The following is a 20,272-nucleotide window of genomic DNA, read 5'->3' as shown; positions in this document are numbered from 1 at the left end:
AATCCCATTTTGCAGATAAGGAAGCCAAGGCACAGAGATAGTCATTTGTCTTAAGCTCCATGCAGTGGCCAGGTCGGGATGCAGACCCACCTGTGACACCAGGACCGCGCTACTAGCCCCTGTCCGGCGCTGCATGTCTGATTACCAGTCCCGGAGAGCTGTGATCCCGGTGTTCTTAGCCTAGAGCAGAGTGAGGGCACTGCATCCCTGAGGCATCCAAGAACACTTCATGGAGGAGGTGGCTTTCATCGGGGTGTGAGGGCTTGGGTATGACGTGGCTTTTCCTGGTACTGAAGGAGACTGACATTCCAGGCAGGGAGACGGTGAAGCCAAGGGGCAGCAGCAGCCACAGCATGGTCGGGTCTGACAGACAGTGATAGTGGCCATCAACGGAAGACTTACTAATTCAACTCATTGAAATAAGACTACAAGGTCACTTTTATGGTGCCTGTGTGACAGATGAGGAGAGGGAGGCTGGGGAGCCTTCCACAGCTTGCCCAGCACCACGCCACTCAGCTTCAAGCCTCGGTGGCCCTGGCTTCTCCAGGGGTGGAGCCGGGCCCTCCTCTCCCACCCTCGGATGGAGTGGGGCGGGCAGCGGGCTCTCTGGGTGGGAGGGCTCAGCTCTGTGCTTTGTGCTGACCGTGGCCCTCACCTTTCTTGCAGCGCCAGTCATTGGAGAGCTCGGTAAGTCGGTCCCCTTTTCCTTTCTTTTGTTTCTAGATGTTCTAGTGACCATTTCTGGAAGGCATGCTGGTAAGGGGGGGGCTTGGTCCCCGTGTCCTTGTCCTGAGGACTTCAGGCAGGGCAGTGTCACCCTGTCCTTCAACCCGGACCCTAGGAGCTGGGAGTCACACTCGCGAGCCAAACCCGCCATTGTGTCGGGTGAAACTGGGGGCCTGGGACGCAGGACACAGAGGTCAAGGAGGCGTGTGCCCCCACCTGATGTGGGGTGCGGCCAACCTGACCGAGAACACAGACCCTGGAGGGACACTGGGAATAGGCTGAGATCCCAGTGCGGTCGGAGCGGGGGGCCCAGGGCACAAAGAGCTCTGTCCTCCACCCTCCCTGGCCCAGCCCAGCATGGCCACAACCACATGCAACCACCTGACGCTCCAGCACGCTGTGTAGACATCTTCCTGTGAATGGCTCAAATCATGATGCCTCTGAGTGCCCGTCCTCCGGTCATCAGGGACCCCAGCCTTCCTGGGCCAGCAGAAGGGTCTCCAGGTGTTGTGGTCTTCCCTGAAAATCCCTTCAAGAGCACCGAGTTCATCCTGGGGGCTGCTTGCTGTCGTCCGGCCCCAACCAGCAGGTGCGCACGCCCTCCCCTGCAGCTCCAGGCTCTGCAGTCCCCTGCTCAGTGCTGCGGACACAGACCCTCCCACACATCGCTGCCCAACTGGGAAGAGACTGTGACTTGACAGGACTTTGCTAAAAGCTCCAGGATGGAGAAACAAAATACAGGAAGTGTCTTAGATCAGCTGCCAGACGTGCTTACGCTAGACATCACTGACCCCATCCCAGCCTCACTGGCGAGGCCCCAACGAGAGGAGCCGTCCGTCCTGCAGCACACAGCAGGGGCAGTGGGGACTGGTGAGGAAGCAGGCGGCTCCCCTCAGCAGAAGTTTCCCCTCTCTCGGGCACGAGATCTGCTGCCCGGTCCCCATGTCCCATCCCGGAGACTTCCTGAGAACACAGACAGCGGGGATTTCTCTTCTCTCCAGCAGAAACACGACCCCTGCTCACTGGGAACACGGAATAATCTTAAAATCCTCTGAAAAAGAAAAGGTCCGCAGAGACCCAGGAACGTCTGTGTGACCAGACAGAGCCCCGAGCTGCTTCGTCTAAAACTGGCGCTCGGCTTCCTCTAAGGTGTCTGCCTCCTCCACAGGGGGGCACTTCCGTTACATTCAGGTGTAACTGAAAGACCAAGTTGGGCATTCTTTTTTTTTTTTTTTTTTTGGTTTTTTTTTAATCATTTTTTTTATGTTCAGCGTAACAGTATTCCTTGTTTTTGCACCACACCCGGTGCTCCATGCAGTCCGTGCCCTCTCCAATACCCACCACCTGGTTCCCCCAACCTCCCACCCCCCGCCCTTCCAAAACCATCAGATTGTTTTTCAGAGTCCACAGTCTCTCATGGTTCACCTCCCCTTCCAATGCCGAGTCGGGCATTCTTGTCGACAAAGGCAAGACAACTCCAGGTCTCAAGCTTTAAAAACAGCCACCGTCTGTGGGTCCTTACATGCAGGCAGTCCTCCTTATCCGGGCGTCAAGGTACTGAAAACGGAACCCACTTCAGGGGATTCCACTTAAAATTTTATGGTAAATTACATACCCCCATAATTGAGATTTTAGTTTTGAAAAACAAAATAATGCACATGGAAATAATCTGGCTTATTTTCTGCTTCGCAGAATTTAGATTACCACAGGCAATTTGCAGAACAAATTGAATCGAATATTGATTTTTTAACTGTGGGAGCTGCTGCGACTGCAGCCATCCTGACGGCTCGGGGAGCAAAGCTGGGGGAGGAGGGAGGCAACTAAAATTGTAAGAGAGCTCCCCCACAACCCTGTCCTGACCTTGACCTTGCTTTGCTCCCTTCCTGCGGGGGTGAAACCTCCCACAGCAGCCCATTCCCAGCCCCTTCTGGCTCTATTCCCCCGACATCCCCTTACCCAGAACTGGATCCTGTGACCGCTAACTGCTCCCAGCGTCCTGAATTCCTGCCTCTCACAGGAGTCCGGGAGGACACGTTCCAATCCCCTTCCCTCGCACAGCAGCGCCCACCTGGTTAGCCCAGCAACACGAGGCTCTTGCAGCCGGCGGACGGCAGCAACAGGGGGACGGGGTGCGAGAGCATGTTTCCAACAGGGAGTAACATCTCAGGAAGAGCAACGTCTCTTTCCTCTTAGTTTATCACCGGGGCCGGCCAGTGAAACAGCCAACTGCTGTGCGAACCACAGAGGCCTCCTTCTCAGACTCTGTCTCTTCCTTCCTCCCAGCTGCAGCCAAACCTGTGATTTCCCTCCATCCCCCATGGACCACCGTCTTCAGAGGAGAGACAGTGACTCTGACTTGCAATGCGTCACGCATCCACGCAGCAGAGAACATGAAATGGCACCGGTGGTTCCTTGGGGCAGCAGTGCTACGTGACACCCCAGGAAACACCCTCAAGGCCCGTGTCTCTGGAATGTACAGGTGCCAGATCCGGGGCTCACTCCTAAGTGACAGCGTCAGCTTGATCTTTTCTTCAGGTGAGCAAGAGCGTGGGTTAGTTCAAACAATAGAAGTGGTTCTGACGCCTCCTAGTCCCCTGGAGTTGGCGAGACCCGAGGTCATTCCTGCGGCTCTAACCCTTGACCCCTGCCGGCTTCGTGTCCTAGAGTTCCTCGTGTCTACAGGTGTTTTTCAAACTTCTGTTGACGTTAGAGTGTCATCGTCTGATGCAATCCGCGGACCTCCCTGTGCATTTACACAGCGGAGGAAGGAGTTCATTTTAGGGGATTCAAAACAGAAGCCACCTCAGCGCCGGCCCTCCAGAGACGCACAGCCCCCTGCAGGAGAAACAACATGGACATGAGTTTACTGAGCACCAAGCAGGTGTGAAAAGTAGCGTAGGACAAGAGTTCGGAGGAGGGAGTCTCCACCTCAGGCCTCTGTCCCCACCTGTTCTCGCGCCTGTCCCTTCTCTACTCCCACTTTCCGCCTCAGGGGCTCCACTCTCTTCCTACGCTCTCGTGTCCTGCTTTGCCTACTTCACAGAGAATGGTTGGGACCACTGCACAGCCCTGCTCCGGGGAAGAGGCCGTCCCTCAGTCACCGCCGACAGAGGGGCCAGAACGGGCCTGTCACGCAGAGCTGAAGAGCAGGAGAATGTCCTCACGGGACCCCATTCCCCATCCCTCACCCCTGGGTCTGTGTCTGAGAGTGAGCCTGCTGCCTGGCGAGCCCCCGAGTGCGGTGACCCTTCCTAGTCTGTTTCCTCTGCGGTGACTCTCGCTCTGGGACCCTGGGAGCAGGCTGGTGGCAATCCTTAACTGTGCTCAGCTATGTCGGAGTGTCACCCACATCCCACTCAGCTCTCCGTCCCCACGTTAGAATCCTCATACGATGAATCTGTCCTTGAGTAGGAAGCAGGGGTCGAGCTGGAGTGTTTGGGGCTTATTTAAGAAACAGGTCATGAGAATTGGGAAGAAACGAGTGAGCCTGGGCCGGAGCCTAAATCCTGTGGAAGAGAAAAAAGAGCCAGTCGAGCCTCGTGAGCCGAGCTGCTCGGGGAAGGGGGTGTCCCTGAATGACAGGCGCTGGTCTCTGTGCTTTCCAGAACGGCTCGTCCTTCAGGCTCCGGCCTCTGTGTTTGAAGGTGACACGCTCGTTCTGCGATGCCGAGTGAGGCAGGGAGAGAAACTGGGCACTGTGACGTACAGCTGGAACAGGAAAGTTGTCTCCACCTCCCCAGAAGCCCGAGACCTTGTGATACCACAAGCAAGTCTGAACAACAGTGGCTTTTATGGATGCTCTGGATTTCTGCAGGGAAATCGTTACCCATACAGGTCAAGTGCCAGATATGTTAACATTCAAGGTACGCCCTTCGTCTCATGTAGGTTGCTGAGTCATGTCAGGGCGGGGAGGGCTTGATGGGGGATCCGTATGTTAGCGCCCCAACTCCGGATAAGGACAGCTGTAGGTCCTCCAGCAGACACAGCGGGGTCACTGCACTGGGAGCTGCCGAAGGACAACGGGATAGCGGGGTCAACGAGTCTCTGTCTTGCTGTGTGCCTGTCTGAAGTTTCCTAGAACCAAGCAGCCAAGCCTGCCCATCCCGGGGCTCTAAGTGCCGCATCCTGAGAACGTGGTTTCCCTCTTCTCTCCAGAACTATTTCCACAACCAAAGCTGGAAGTCATACCGCCCCAGCCCATGGAGGGTGGCTCTGTAAACCTGAGCTGTCGGACGCAGCTGCCCCTCGAGCGGTCGGACGCTCTGCTGTCCTTCATCTTCTTCAGGGACCATGGGGTCATGTTATCGAGCTGGAGCAGGTCTCCGGAACTCCAGATCACAGTCGTCTGGAGGGAGGACTCGGGGTCGTACTGGTGTGAGGCCTCGGAAGCCGTCTCCGGCATCCACAAACGCAGCCTCCCCCTGCAGGTCCGTGTGCACGGTGAGTGTCCAGGTGGCAGAGAGCCAGGGCTGTGGCACCCTCCCCTGTGGCTCCCCATGGCCCTGTGCAGGGAGGGACCACCCAGCACAGATGGATTTGGTCATCCTGATGGACACAGGCTGGCCCTGGAGTCAGGTACGACAATAGAATTACAGGGCTCATTTCCACCACTATCTGCCTAAAAACTCAGACTTCCTTTGGAACTCCAGCACCTCGAAATCATAGAGGCGGTTCGTGAAGTTAGATTCGAGAGTTAGGGAAAACAAACAGAACCAAGAAATAAGGTGCCCTGAGATGCCACATTCTAGAAGGCCAGATCTTGGGGCAAACCATTGAGGAGATAAGCGTCAGCCTCTTCCTCATCAACAGCAGCAAATGATGGGCGTGCCAGCCAAGTGCGATGCACAAGAGAAGGATGCACGGGTAAATGTAAATACGGTAAGTATCGTCTTGTCTCAGGGACCAAGCACGACTCCTGGAAATGGGTGTGGTCCAGCCCGGCTCCAGGGGGGCCACTCTCTTGGCTACGTGTCCCTGCAGACAATCCAGACAGTCAGGCAGGACCTCAGACAAAACTCAAAGGCTTCTCCAGGGGTAGCCAGGTTTCCTCTCCAGTGGCCTCGTGTGTCAGGAACTATTAAATCTGGTGATGTTCTAGCTCGGAACTGCACAGCCTATAGGCTACAGAGCCCCATCCAACATGCCAGCCCTGCCCTCCCCCCACAGACCCTCCCTGGCCCTCTCATGTTCACACGGGTGTCCCGGCGGCCCTCCCCTGCCTTCAGCCGCCCTCTTGTGCTCACATAGATGTCCCGGTGGCCCTCACCTGCCCTCACCTGTCCTCTCGTGCTCACGCAGGTGTCCCAGTGTCTGCCGTGCTCCTGGAGACCCAGCCCCAGGGGGGCCACGTGCTTGCAGGGGAGCGTCTGGTCCTCGTCTGCTCTGTGGCTGAAGGCACAGGGGACACCACGTTCTCCTGGCACAGAGAGGACACGGGGGAGAGTCTGGGGAGCACGCGTCAGCGTTCCCAGAGAGCAGAGCTGGAGATCCCTGCTGTCGTGGGGAGTCACACGGGGCAGTACTACTGCACAGCGGACAACGGCCACGGCCTCGCCCGCAGCGGGGCCCTGAACGTCACCGTCACAGGTGAGGCTGAGTCTCCATGGGCTTTGTTCAGAACGCGCAGCGCTCTCAGGTTGGGGTGGGCACGGCCAGCCTCCTGCTGGTTCTCCTCTTTCTGGCTCCATTTTGCCACTTTCCGTGGTGACAGGCAGTTTCTTTCTTTCTTTCTTTCTTTCTTTCTTTCTTTCTTCTTCGTCTTCGTCTTCTTCTTCTTCTTTTTTTTTTTGTTAAGCATTTCCTGTTTGTTTACTGGAGGCTTTACATATATCATCTCAGCTAAACTTAGAACCTAACAGAACACATATGATCCGCATTTTGTTATTGAGACAGCGTGACAGGCAGTTTCTAAACACAAATACTAACACTCGGGGCGTGGTGAGGTTCTCCAGGGAGGGAGTGCTGGCCAGGAGCCTTTTCGCGGGCTGGAGACAATGGTACGTGTGTGCACTCTGCTGCATCACGGGTTGGTGTCCAAGAGCAGCATTAGCTGGTTAATGGGCCCTCAGGGTCCTCGCCTCTCCGTGAGTCATCACAGCATGTCCACCGTCCCCGCAAACCTGACACAGCCGGCCACAGGCCCTGCTTCATCCGTTCTACAGGCCTGACAGCCTCAGGGCCCGACCCCCTCACAGGCCGAGAAGCCAACGGGCACGGGGAGCCGACGCAGAGCCCAGTCACCTGCGCTGAGGGGACAAGTCTTCCGCTGGGTCCCAGAGTTCTGGCCTCTGCTTTCCCCTACTCTGTCCCCAGGAAGCCACACAAGCCAGGCTCCCATGCAGCCCTCGTGGCCCTGTCGACCTTCAGTCCCCTCTCCGTCAGGCTCGGTCACACCCCTGCCCTCCAATAGCACTTTCACGGAGCGGCTCCCGGAAAGTGAACTCCTCCAAAGAATCACCCCACTCACTCCCTCCGCCTCTACCCCGTCTCGCCCTGTCAGCACCGGCCTTGCCTCCTGCCACCAAAGTCGCTCAGGTGAAGGTCTACTCTCCTCCACGTTGCTGAAGTCAGTGGCAACTCGGTTTCCCTGTCACCAGTTTGGACGCAGCTGGCCCTCCCTGCCTTCTTGGACCACGTTCCTCCCTGGCTTCTCAGACGTGGCTCACTCTTGGTCCTTTGCCCATCTGTCAGACTCTCCTGCCAGGCTCCCTCATGAGGTCCTCCCTGGATCTCCAGCTCTGGACCAGGGGCACGCGGGTCTATGTCCTCAGACCTCCCCGTCTGTGCCCACTGTCTGCATCGTGCCATCCTGTCTACTGACTTCAAATGCATGTTTGACTTCTGTATACTTATGATTCCCGACTCCACCTACAGCCCAGACCTCTAGCCTGAGCTCAAAACCCGCACAACCAAGCGTTTAAATCAAGTGGCCCCCCGGGAGTGGCTAAGCGCCATCGCAAACGGGACTCATCCAGAAACACAGTCTTGGTGTTCGAGGCAATCCCATCCCGTGTGACGCAGCCCCTGGGTAAACAAACCCCGCCCCCCTTGCTTAGGTCAAAGCTCTGGGCTTCGTTCTTGACTTTCCTTCTTACTTTGTCTTCCACGTCAAAGCCGCTGCCAGTCCTGCTGGCTCTACCTTCAGGACACAGCACAGAGGTGACTGATTCCTCCCACTTCCTCGGCCACCTCCTGACCCAAGCCCCTGGGCTCCTTCCTGGGTTACTGCATCACCACAGCTGTCCACAGTCTACTCCCAGTGCAGCATCAGAAGGAACCTCTAAGTCACGTTGCTTTTCTGCATGAAATCCTCTCTTGGCTTCCCGCCGGCTCCAGAGGGACAGCCATCATCCTCAGTGGCCCCCGAGGTCCTGCTCTCCATCCACCCTCCCCTTCCCTCCTCCGCTCTGGTCACCATGACCTCCTGTCTCCTCAAGCCTTCCAGTCATGGTCCCACCTCAGGGCCTTTGCACTTCTCTTCCATAATATTCTTGTGCTCACCACTCATCTCCCCCAAGGTTCTACTCCCCTTTTTAGGGAGACCTTTCCAAACCACCTGTGTAACACAGGAGCCCTTCACCTTGACACCCCTTCCCCAGAACCCCCTGGATTCTTCCTCGAAGCACTTATCCCTGGACTCCATGCCATGTCTCTGTCCCTACCACTCCCCCCATACTCGCCTCACGAAGGCAAGTCTTTATTTTGACCACTATTGTATCCCCGGTGGCTGGGCTAGGGCTTAGCCCATATGCGGCATTCAGTAAATATGTACGGAGTAAGCGAATTTTACACACATCATTTTAGAAACCAGAGTATCAATCCCAGAAGACCAGGATATCAGTATCTCCATTCTAAGAAAAGGAGCACAAAGCCCAGAAAGATTTGGTATCGTTCACAAGGTCACAAAGAGCACACCTCCACCCAATTATTTAGCTCGGAGAGACAGAGGGCATCGTCAGTCCTCCAAAGAAGTGGTGCACAGGCAAGTCCCGCGGTCCATCCACCACACTGAACAGGCAGAGGACGGTGCTGTGTCTGTGAGCACTGAGCCCTGACGGAACTGTGACCCTGAACTGTCGGGACAGCAGCTGTGGGAAGGGTTGCTACACGGGCGGCCCAGCTGCTTTGCCCTTTTCCCCTCAGCTCCCTCGAGGCAAGTCCTGTGACCAAGGGGGACGTCCCCAGGTAGGTCTTCCCACCAGCAGATACCACGGGACTGTCTGCCTCTCGATCTGGAAATTTCTCAGTGAACAGTGAGAGTGGCTGAGATTCCCAGCACAGACGGGCAGAGATGGGGCCTCGTGTCATATGGATGGCCTTTCAGGAGGGAGAAGAGCCACAGAGAGACCAGCTGCTGAGGGCCACCACCACCACCACCAAGACGTGCTGGCCTGGAAACCCAGAGGGGCTCTCTGACGAGGGGAGACCTGCTTCTCCAGGAAGCCTCTTGTACTGAACAATGTCCTCGGGGACCCCAAGGCTGCACTCCCTGAAGAGGGCAGTGAGGAACCTGTTGGAAATGCACACGTGTGTGAAGGCGTTCACCTTCCCTTTGGATGTAAGGTCAGTAGAACGCATCGACCCCCTGTGCTCTGGGCGGCCAGCCGGCGGCTCACACATGTCACTGGGCCAGCTTGCATGACCCTGCAAGGCAGACGTCGTCCTCTGTTAAGGAAGCAGATGATCTCAGAGATGAAGCAGATGCCAAGGATTCGGGGGACATATGGCAGAGCGGGAATTTCTCACCAGATCTTTTTTATTTGTGGACCTTATGCAAAATCTCTGTGCTCAGAAACGGGAGAATTTCTAGCAGCAGAGAAAGTCTGCAGTTGCTGGGAGCACCCGGCTAAGGGGGGCTGTCTTAGCTCATGCGGTTTTAACAACAGAAATTCATTTCTCATAGCCCTGGAGGCCGGAAGTCTGGTCAGGGTGCCAGTGCGGTCAGGTTCTGGGGGGAACCCTCTTCCTTGCAGACAGCTGCCTTCCTGGAGCAGGTGTGAGAGGGGTGAGATAGAGAGAGAGAAAGAGAGAAAGAGAGAGGTGTCTGTGGGGTCCCTTCCTGTAAGGACCCTAATCCCTTCAGTGAATATGGGGGGGCACTCTCTTCCAGATAATGATTTCACTTTCTTCAAATACATGCCCAGAAGAGAGATTGCCGGATCATATTTTTAACTTTGTGAGGAACCTCCATCCTGTTTTCCACAGTGGCTCACCAGCCTACGTTCCCACCAACGGGGCACGAAGGGCTCCTTTTTCCATGTCCTCACCAACACTGGTTACTTCTTGTCATTCTGATAAGGGTCATTCTCACAGACGTGAGCCGATATCTCAGTGTGGCTTAGGCTAGTGTTTCCCTGATGACCGGTGACATCGAGCCCCTGGTCATGTGCCCATTGGCCACTCACACATCTTCTTTGGAAATCTTTGCTTCTGTTTTCATCAGCCATATTGGTCTGTACTTCTCTCGTGGTGTCCTTATCTGACCTTGGTGTCAGGGTGACGCTGGCCTCAAAAAATGAGTTTGGAAATGTTCACTTCTCTTCAGTTTTGTGGAAGACTCAGTGTTAACTCTTGTTTAAGTGTTTGGAAGAACCCACCAGTGACACCATCTGGCCTGGGCTTTCTTTGGCTGGAGGGTTTGTTACTGATTCAATCTCCTGCTCATCACTGGTCTGTCTGACCTTGGCTGACTCTGTTTTTTGCACAAGTGGTTGCCCCAGCAGGCAACCCAGCAGGAGAAAGTTGCTCTCTAGGACACAGCAGCCCAGCTGCTCTGTCCGCGGATCTCTCCCCTGGTTTGGTTGCCATGGTGGGGAGGCTGGGCTCACAACCCCCATGAGCTACTGCCTGCAGGCAGAACCACTCATAGGTCAGGCTGGGTTTGTTGATTTTGTCAGGAAGAGAAACATGGAGACAGAAATGTCACCGACAGCCAGAGGCCATGTGTACCGAGTGCTTACTTTGTGGCAGGAATCACAGGTGCAGAACACCGTGCCATAAGCGGCAAAATCGCCAGTGGTAGCGTCATTCTGAGCCATGGATGTTGTCTGTGTAAGTCTGTGGCGTTGGCATCTGAAGTCTGAATTGGGTTTACCTGGGGACCAAGGATCTGCATGCAAAGCACCTCTACCCCCACTCTCTGACCCTCTATTCGTGTTTGCTCTTCCACAAATGTATTTATGTGTTTATTGTCTGCCTCCCCTCTGGACTATAAACCCCTGGAGGGCAGGGACCCCACTGTCCTCTTCACTGCTCTGTCCTCAAGGCCTGGCACCTGGCAGGACTCCGTAGATGTCTGCTCAGTGAATGAAGGAATCTGCCAAAAGAAGTCTTTTGAATGAGAAGATAGGAGAACGGACCCAACAGAAAGTCAGAAGCCTCACCAGCATCTCTCATCCCCTCTGGGGCTTCTATGAGGATGGAGACTGTGCTGTTTCCCTGAGGGGTCCCACTGTGGTCTTGTAATGGTGCTGCTGGTTCCCTGAGGGCCCAGTAGGCAGTGCCGGTCCTACGTGAGGGGCTGACACACCAGCATCATATCATATCTTCCCAGGTGGCCTGGGGAAATTCCCAAGAGGCCAGATTACTAGAAGATGGGACATACAGAGAAAGAGAGGAATTTCCCTTAAATGCTAATTCTGAACGGATGTCGGTGGGTCGGTGGAGGGAGCTGGCCACATTCTCCTCCTCTGGCACGGCGCCCCAACCTCAGCCTACACCCCCTACCAGAGCACAGAGTCCTGTCCTGCCGCTCAGGCTCAGGCCAGGCTGCCCAGACCAGAAGGCGGCCTCCTGTGTGCACCAGCCCTGGCTTTTCCTCGTCTGTTAGACTCCGCCCTCCCAGGGCTCAGGACCCCAGCTGTGCTGAGGAAAGGTGCCAGGGCATCACGGCCCTTTCCCCTGGGGCTGACACAGGCTCTTGTCCCCAGGGACTCCAGGGAACAGAAGTGGTCTTATTGCTTCGAAAGCTGCTGGGGTTCTGCTCAGCATCCTTCTCCTGGCAGTGGTCCTGTGGATCTACGCCTGGCGCCGTCGGAACTCAGGTGTGTGCTCTCCCTTACCCTCTGCTGGAGGCCATGTCCTATCCCCACCAGGCACCTGGGTCCCCAGCATGGCCCCCAGTCTTCCCCTACGCACCCCCGACCCCACAGACCTACGCCCTTCACAGAGCTGTGCGGAGCAGATGCCGCGGTGGAGGGCGGCTTGCACTAGCTGGGTTTGCTAAGGAAGGAAGCACCATTTTTTATGATAAGTTTCAAAAACCTAATCCAAGCAGTTTCCCTGGGCGGGTTTTTGGCTCCTACAGATGGGTCAACTACAACACTGCCACCCATCCTACATCCTTCACGAATGGGCAGTCAGTATGTCACAGGGCTCTGAAAGCGGGAGCTGGTTACCCCGTAGCCTTCCTCCTCCTTGGAGACCTCCCGGCGCCAAAGCCTGAACCCTCCACCCCGTGTCCCTGAGGGCCAGCCTGCCAGCTTCTCCCCTACCTGGGGGAGAGTTGCACTCCCACAGGCTTCTCACCTGGGCTGCGCTCAGACTAGTTTCAGAGGCCAGAGGCCACAGGCCTCGTGTGGGTAACGCACACAGACGCTGTTCGGGCTCTAGAACAATTGCCCACATCCCCCAACTCTGTTTCTTGGTTTTAATCAGTTCGGTTCAACCCATCCTGTGGTTCTCAGCACCGCCCCTGTGCCCGTTGTGGGCTGCTTTGAAGACAAGCCTTCTCCGAGGGCCGGAGTGGGAACAGGAGCCCGAGCCTGCTCTGGGCGTGACCACCGAGGCTCCCCAAAGTCCTCCGGCAGCCCTCCCGGCTCTGTGTGCCGGACTATACTTATTCAGGGCTTCTTGGGGTCGTCCATCGTCACAGCCTTGAACCTTAATCAAGTCTCCAGCATGTCTGACCCAGGAGTGTGTAGCCCTGTCCCCAGTTACGCATTTTGTTCCATCCTTTTCCACATCGTTTTCCTAAAAATCCATGACTGGGTGCATGTTCGAATTGACTTTTTCTTTTTTTTTTTTCTGGTTTTTTTTTTTTTTTTTTTTACAATTTTATGTATTTATCTGACAGACAGAGATCACAAGCAGGCAGAGAGGCAGGCAAAGAGAGAGGGGAGGAAGCAGGCTCCCTGCTGAGCAGAGATCGGATCCCAGGACCCTGGGGTCATGACCTGAGCAGAAGGCAGATGTTTTAACCCACTGAGCCACCCAGGCGTCTTCTTGTTTTGGGGAGGGGGGTTTGTTTAATTTAATTTTATTTTTTCAGTGTTCCAAGATTCGTTGTTTATGCACCACACCCAGCGCTCCATGCAGTCCCCACCCTCCGTAATACCCACCACCAGGCCCTCCCCACCCCCCCCCACCCCTCCAAAACCCTCACTTTGTCTCTCAGAGGCCCCAGTCTCTCCTGCTTCCTGAATTGACTTTTTCTGCCCCCTTTCTAAGGCCGGTTCCCCTGTGAACTGTCTGAGAACGAGCTCCCTCTGCTGACACAAACGTGCCTTTGCTTTGTTTTGCAGGACATGGTTTTCCCGGAAACACAGCCAGGTGAGGCCTCAGCCTTCCGGGTCTTCCAGGAACAGAATATGCAGAACTGGGTTCACACAGTTAGGTCAAGCCGTGTCTCTCTGTCCCTCTGGCTACATGCCCGCATTTTCACATCCCTGGAAACGACCAAAATCACAACTTCTAGAACTTTCTGACAGCTCCTATCATGGTCTGTGAGATGCTTCTCACTAAGCGGTCAGAGAGTGGCCAGCCTTGTTCCCCGGCGGCCGGCCCATACCGTGGTCCTTGGGTCGTTCTCAAAAGAACAGTCTGGCCCTATATGGACCTGCTGATGGTCCAGTTAAAGCATTCCTGCTCCCGGTACCCTGCCATCGGCTGACCCCTCCCTTCCTGTTCCCCCCGCCCCACTATGCCCCTTCCTCTCTGTGTCCCTGGTCCCCTGCTTTCCGCTGACGTGCTCCCGTGCCCCCTCCTCTCTGGCCATCCCACTTCCGGCCCCATATGCTGTGCCAGGGGTGATCATGCCTCTCCCTGTCTCTCAGGAGCCCTCCCGCCACAGGCCCGGAAGAGGCGCCCCAGGCCGGGTGCCCTGCCCCAAGGGAGCTGCCGTGGTCATATGACAAAGGTGAGGAGCCCGGTAGGGAAGCCGTCCCGCTGGAGCCAGGGAGCGGTAAAGACCTGGAGGCCTGGCGGAGGCCTGGTGTCCTATGGTATCCCAAACCCAGACCCGCAGGAAGCCACCACCTCGCTCCGTGTCCAAGAAGCATGGGGAGGAATGGAGGAGGAGACGGGTATCGCGTACCTCTGACGGGGGTGGCCTGGACAGTGCTGTTTGTCCCTTGCAGTGCACGCCGGAGAGGGAGACTTGGTGTACTCCGAGATCCAGTTTATGCAGCTGGGACGGAAAGGGGCCGGTAAGTCCTGGGGAAGATTCCGGCTGCGGACTCTGTTGCTTCATTCAACACGTGCTGGGTGCTGAGCACTGCGGAACGGACACTGGGTCGATCAACAAACAAAGCAGATAAAACCCTCTACAGTGGTGCTTAGAGTCTAAAGAGAGAAAAAAGACACTAAAAAATATAGCATGTATCTTTGCTGATGATCAGAGCAAAAACTGAACATCTCCCATCATCATGAAAATGTATGTATGAATTTTTTTCCCCTTTTTTAAGATTTATTTATATATTTGAGAGAGAAAGCATGAACAAGCCAGTGAGGGCAGGGGAAGAGGGAGAAGCAGAGTCCCCGCAGAGCAGGGAGCCTGACGCAGGGCTCCACCCCAGGACCCCAGAATCATGACCTGAGCTGAAGGCAGAGGTTAACCGACTCAGCCACCCAGGCGCCCCTGAAAATGTCTTTTAAATGATGAATTAAGTAATCAAGTGATGAGGTTTACGAGCCACCTACTATGTGGTGAGGACATTCACAGAGACACGCTCCCACAATGGACGTATACATAGACAAATGCTCAGTGGGTCTATACGAACAACGCTGTGTGATCGATACCCTGGACAAGTAAGACCTGGTCCAAATCACAAAAATGGTGTTTCCCACCATTTCTTGAAACTTGACTCTGTGGGAGCTCTTCCCGCCACTTCAGATGAACATTTTGGCTGCACAGGCTTTTCAACATTCTCCAATCTCTCGGGCGACGGACAGCATGTGGGCGCTGTACGGTACAGTCGCCATTCAGCAGCCAGAACACTCAGCCCTCCACTGGCTCAGGCAAATTTCAGGATGGGAGCTGGAGGGGCAAGAGGGCAGGATGGAGCTGGCTTCTCTGTTTCTGGGGCTTGCCACCCCTCACTGGCCTGGAGGGCACTGGGGACCTGAGCAGGGAAGGACGCGCTCAGCTGGTGCTTGGGAGCTGGCGTCCACCTGTCTGTCCAGCAGGTGCAGAAGTGGGTCCTCCCCAGGAGGTGTGTGCACACTCTCTTCTGAGGTTCCCTGCTGAATGCTCCTTCCCGTAGCTCCTTTGGCACCGTTGGACATCTCCGATCCCTGCAGCTGTTTGTGACCCTTTAGTGTCCTCACACCCCAGCACTCACATCCAGCTTCCTACCGCTGGAGTCCCCTGGTACCCATCAGCCCTACTGGACAGGGCTTCCTTGGATACACTCTCGTCTGTCCAAGCTGAACCCCATCTGTCCCTGGGAACAACTGGGGATTCAGGTCCCTGCTGCCCCAGCAATGTCCTGGTAATCCCACCAGCTGCATCTCCGCGCTCTCATCCTTCTAGACCGGTGGATCTCAAGTATTTTTACTGTCAGGCAGTGAGAACATGCACACACACCAGTACTAACGCATCACTGAGACACAAGCTTTATAATCATACTGTGATGCACTCGAGTTCCTCTTCTACTCAAATTTATTGTTTTAAATAGGTTTATTGAGGTATAACCTGCATACAAAGTATAATTCACTAATTTTAGATGCACAATTTGATTAATGCTAACCAGCGTATCCAGGCCCAGACCCACCACCATCTCCAAGACCTGGGGCATTTCCAGCACCCCAGAAAGTCGCTTCCTGCTCCTTTGCAGATAACTTTTCCAGCTCCGCGTTGTCCACCACTGACCCTCTTTCTGTCCCTAGAGTTTTGCTTCTCTACAATTTCCTGTAAATAGAATCATATGTAACGTAGTCCCTTTGTCTAGCTTCTGTCCCCTAACAGAACGCTCTACCCCTCATCCATGTTCTTGCATATCCTAAGTAGCTCACCACTTTCTCTGACATGAAAAAAGGCTGTACCTATTTAATGTATAAAAGTGGGTGATGTAGGGAGAAGCGTACACCAGTGAACCCATCGGCATCATCAAGCCATAAGCATATGTATTATCTCTTAGAGTTTCCTTCCACCCGCATTATTACTATTATTATCTGTGTGCATGTTAGAACTCTTAACGTAAGATTTACCCTCTTAGCACATTGCAAGTGTGCGATCCAGTGTCATTAGCTAGAGGCATGATGCTGTGTGGAGCTTGTCCATCTTGTGTGACTCAACTTTTTACCTTGTGGCCGTCACTTCTGCTGCCCCTCCCCACAGCCCTTGGGTACCACTGTTCTACTGTCTTTTTCTATGAGCTTGCCTATTTTAGATCGCACATATGAAGTGAGGACATACGGTATTTTCCTTTCTGTGTCTGGATTATTTTACTTCGCACAGCAACTTCCAGGTCCATCCCTGTTGTCAAAATGTCAGGATTTCCTGCCTTTTTATGGCTGAATCATGCTCTACTATGGGTGTGTGTGTGTGTGTGTGTGTATCACATATTCTTTATTCATCTGTTAATGGACACCTAGGTTGTTCCCATTTCTTGACTACATGAACAATGTGGCAGGAAACATGGGGTCCAGACATCTCTTCAAGACCCCGACTTCAATTCCGTGCGTGTATACGCAGAAGTGGGGTTGCTGGATCATGCAGTAGTTCTCTTCTTAGTTTTTTGAAGACCCTCCATATGGTTCTCCACAATGGTGGCACTGCCTTACACCCCCACCAACGGTACAGGAGGGCTCCCTTTTCTTCACATTCTTACCAGCACTTGCCATCTATGCCTTTTTAACGCCACCATCTTAACAGGTGTAAGGTCACATCTCATGGTGGTCTTGTCTGTATCTCCCTAACGATAAGTGATGGTGAGCACCTTTTCAGTATCTGTTGGCCGTCTGTATGTCCTTGGAGAAATGATTGTTCTTTGCCGATTTTTTTAAATTAAGTTAGTAGTAGTATTTTGGCTATTGACTTGTGTGAATTCCTTATGTATTTTGGATATTAACCACTTATCAGATATATGGTTTGCAAATATGCTCTCTCCCATTTCATAGGTTGCTTTTCCAACGATGACACCTCACTTGGGAATTTAAAATCCCCAGTATCTTTGTGTCTCGTAGAAATTTCAACTGTAACCTGATATTGAACTTCTTTTACAAATGATGTCAAACATCATTGCTCCCAATGATCACAAATCCTGAAAAAGGCAAAGCTAAGACCAGGTCTTCTGTCTTGTGGTATTTTGGGCTCCCAGAGCCCATCGCTGTATCTGACCCACACAGATCACCAGCTTCGTCTGTCACTCTGCTTTCTCAGGCCATCCCCACTAACTGGGACCTTCAGAATGGTAGAATTAGAGCTGCCTCCAAGTTGTTTCTGTTGACTGACGGCATCTCACGAAGCCAGCCCGGCCACTTGCTGTTCTCCACCCTCTTCCTTTGACGCACTTGTCAGAGCACCATGGAAGCTAACCCTAAGCACACTGGGGCAGGACTAGTTGTCGCTCACGAGCTTTATGTATTAGTGATGTGTAGCGAGATATCTTCCCCAGTTCCTTGAGGCTTGCATGAAGCCCCTAAAATAGCATGCAAAGTCCACATACATGACTATCATCCCGGGAAGTGAGTGCATAGCTTCTGTCACATCATTTAAAATATCTATAACCCTGAAAGTTCAATGGAAAGAATATGATGATAAAGAGAGGAGCCTCAATTGTCCCAGAGGCATTTTTTTTTTGTTCTCTGTCACCATAAGTCACTACATGGCTCTGATACTTTCATCCTCTTCCCTGAGACTCTTAATTTCTAACATGTAGGATCCTCCAAATCCCTCCTACTAGCCTTCCCTCTTACTACAGCTCCACCTCTAGAAAACTGCAGAAAGTAAGAACTAGAACCCTGTAATGTGAGACAGAGTTCTCCCATGGGCACACATGTGAAGGCTCTCATGGGGACGTGCCGAGCCATCACGGGGCTGCTCTGAGGCTGGAGTGCGATGGAGGTGCTATAGGTTAAGAGAGGCAAAAGTTAAAACAGAGTGACATTCTGTGGCAATATCTGGTAAAGGAAGGGAACAAGGTTTCTTGGTGTGGTGGTAAGGAGGGACCTCACGGATCAATGGAGCTTCTAAAGAACTTACAGAAGTCTGGACCAAGAAATGGTAAAACAGAAAATCACATGTGTCATGGGACATGTTGGGGGTTGGGGTGCGGGAAACATAACCATGAATGGAAAAGTTTCAGTGGCTCCAGCCTCTGGAGGAAAGCTCTCAGGCTGTTCTGAATGGGTCATAGTGCCCATAGTTCAGTGAGACCATTTCTCCCCACAGCCCGCACCTCCAGAACGTCTCTAGACAAGGTGAGTATCAGTCCCTGACTGTGTTCTGTCCCTCTGCTACCTCCAGCCCCATCCGCCCTCTCTCTTTCCAGTTCTTCCTCTATCTCCTTTTCACCCCAGCATGACTCGGTTGTCTACTCTGCCGTGAAGACACGACTCCCAGAGGACTCAGCTGGAGAGCTCAGGTCTCAGGATGAAGACGCCGTGGAAAGTTATGAGAACGTCCAATTCGCATGACTTGTCCCTGATCCAAAGCCCAGCTCAAGGCCATCCTTGGGCCCCTGGAGTGACAAGCTGGTCCCAGTGTAGCAGTTCTTCTTGCCCGTGCGCATTCATATCTGAAACTCCCAAGTTCACCTGCTCTGAAGTGGTCATGGGGCGGCCACCGAGAGACTTGTTCAAGTGACCAGAGTCCACGGGTGAGACAAAATCCCACACACCTGCTCTGAGCCTAACCTGATGTGTTCTTCAGGGTCAGATTTAGGGGAAAGGATGAAGGGGGGAAAAGTACTCCTGTTGAAAACCAGAAGCACAAATTTTGGTGAATTGGAATTTGTGAGTAGATGCAACTGAGTGACTCAGGTCTCTGCTCAACGTGTCTCCAACAGCTGTCGCACTGGGGACCATCTGCATCAGTTGGTTTAACTCTGAGAGGTACCTGGGTCCTTCCCAGACGGTGCCCAGAGCCACCCCTCCTGCTACACCGTTTATACTGCCAGGCTTCAGCTGCAGACAAAAGGATCCCCGCCAGTGCTTTACAGGGACAGGAATTTAAGCAGGATATTTAATACTTTACAAAATCATCTGAAGAACCACAGAAGCAGCCTCTAAGTGGAGCTTCCAAAAGCAAAAGGCTTGTGTTATTTCAGACAAAGATTTTTAACGTTAGAGAAAAGAAATTTGAGATATTAAATTAAAAATTTAATAGCCATACAAATCTAAATTTGAGTTGGAAGTATCAGCATAAGCTGATGTGAAACCCTGCTTTAAAAAAAAAAAGATAATTTATTTCCTAGGTCTGTCCACTGAAAAGGCGTAGAAATAATTACCAATATGACAGCAGTGAGCACCTTTCCAGGGACTGTAGTCTCCAAATGCTATTTCCCCACCATTAAATAGTTGATGTGGGAATAAATCATTCTCCCAATAAGTGAAGAAGGAATAAAAGAAACAGAAAACCACTATCTTGACCAGATATTTCATGGGACACCTACTGATTAGATTATCATTAAAACAGCCTAATATTCTGTGCCTCTTGATGGAAGTATTCAATGTCACCTACAAAGTACTCCTGCCCAAAATATCAGAACTGGATCCTGTCAAGCTTCTAGATCAAACCGCCAGCTCACAGGAACTACATGAAGCTACAGCACCGCACCGTGAGATGGCACCATGAGCGCAGTCAACGAAACCCACACTGGAAACATCTACAGGACACAGGAGCAGGTTTCTCCAACAAATAAATGATGGGTGGGTGGGTGGAAGGAAGGGGGGAGGGAGGGGAAAGAGGGAGGGAGGGAGGAATGAGGGAGGGAGAGAAAGGAGGGAGGAAGGAGGGAGAGAGGAAGAAAGGGAGGTAAGAAGAAAGGAGGGAAAGAGTGAGGGAGGGCGGGAGGAGGGAGGGAGGGTGGGGGAGGAAGTGAAGGGGGAGGGAAGACCTACAAGCTCTGTGATACTTGACACACATCAACCAAAGGGACCGCCAGCCTCGTTTGCATCCTGACTCAAACCAAGTTAAGAAAAATACCGCTTAGGAAATTCTAAAGGAAATTTGTATACTAATGTTAAGAAATTAGTGTATGTTTCAGATGCCTTTTATTTCTTTTTGTTGTCTGATTGCTGAGGCTGGGACTTCTAGTACTATGTTGCATAGCAGTGGTGATAGTGGACATCCCTGCTGTGCTCCTGACCTTCGGGGAAAAGCTCT

At 53.3% G+C, this 20,272-nt stretch overlaps 1 protein-coding gene across 1 annotated transcript; it reads left to right on the top strand.

Annotated features, from left to right (window-relative positions):
* Window positions 1–221: 221 nt before the first annotated feature.
* On the top strand, window positions 222–19,194 carry FCRL4 (Fc receptor like 4). Its single transcript, XM_032845708.1, has 12 exons — window positions 222–267; window positions 667–687; window positions 3,010–3,261; window positions 4,332–4,589; window positions 4,882–5,166; window positions 6,025–6,312; window positions 11,655–11,768; window positions 13,248–13,275; window positions 13,779–13,861; window positions 14,082–14,150; window positions 18,338–18,366; window positions 18,466–19,194. Exons 3-12 carry the CDS (start codon window positions 3,117–3,119, stop codon window positions 18,580–18,582), a joined length of 1,416 nt encoding a protein of 471 aa, XP_032701599.1. The 5' UTR covers window positions 222–267; window positions 667–687; window positions 3,010–3,116; the 3' UTR covers window positions 18,583–19,194.
* Window positions 19,195–20,272: the final 1,078 nt, after the last annotated feature.

The sequence above is a fragment of the Lontra canadensis genome, unplaced genomic scaffold, assembly GCF_010015895.1.
Source record: "Lontra canadensis isolate GAN:19392208 unplaced genomic scaffold, GSC_riverotter_1.0 scaffold168, whole genome shotgun sequence".
NCBI classification, from domain to species: Eukaryota; Metazoa; Chordata; class Mammalia; order Carnivora; family Mustelidae; genus Lontra; species Lontra canadensis.
The sequence above is the reverse complement of the archived record's forward strand: the minus strand, read 5'-3'. Positions and strand labels throughout refer to the sequence as shown.

What these genes read in the sequence shown, in the direction of transcription:
- FCRL4 (XM_032845708.1), top strand. Translation starts at nt 3,117, where the DNA reads ATGAAATGGCACCGGTGGTTCCTTGGGGCAGCAGTGCTACGTGACACC. An exon ending in CCTGAACGTCACCGTCACAG is followed by an intron (nt 6,313 to 11,654) that starts GTGAGGCTGAGT and finishes TCTTGTCCCCAG; the next exon opens with GGACTCCAGGGAACAGAAGT. An exon ending in TTTCCCGGAAACACAGCCAG is followed by an intron (nt 13,276 to 13,778) that starts GTGAGGCCTCAG and finishes CCTGTCTCTCAG; the next exon opens with GAGCCCTCCCGCCACAGGCC.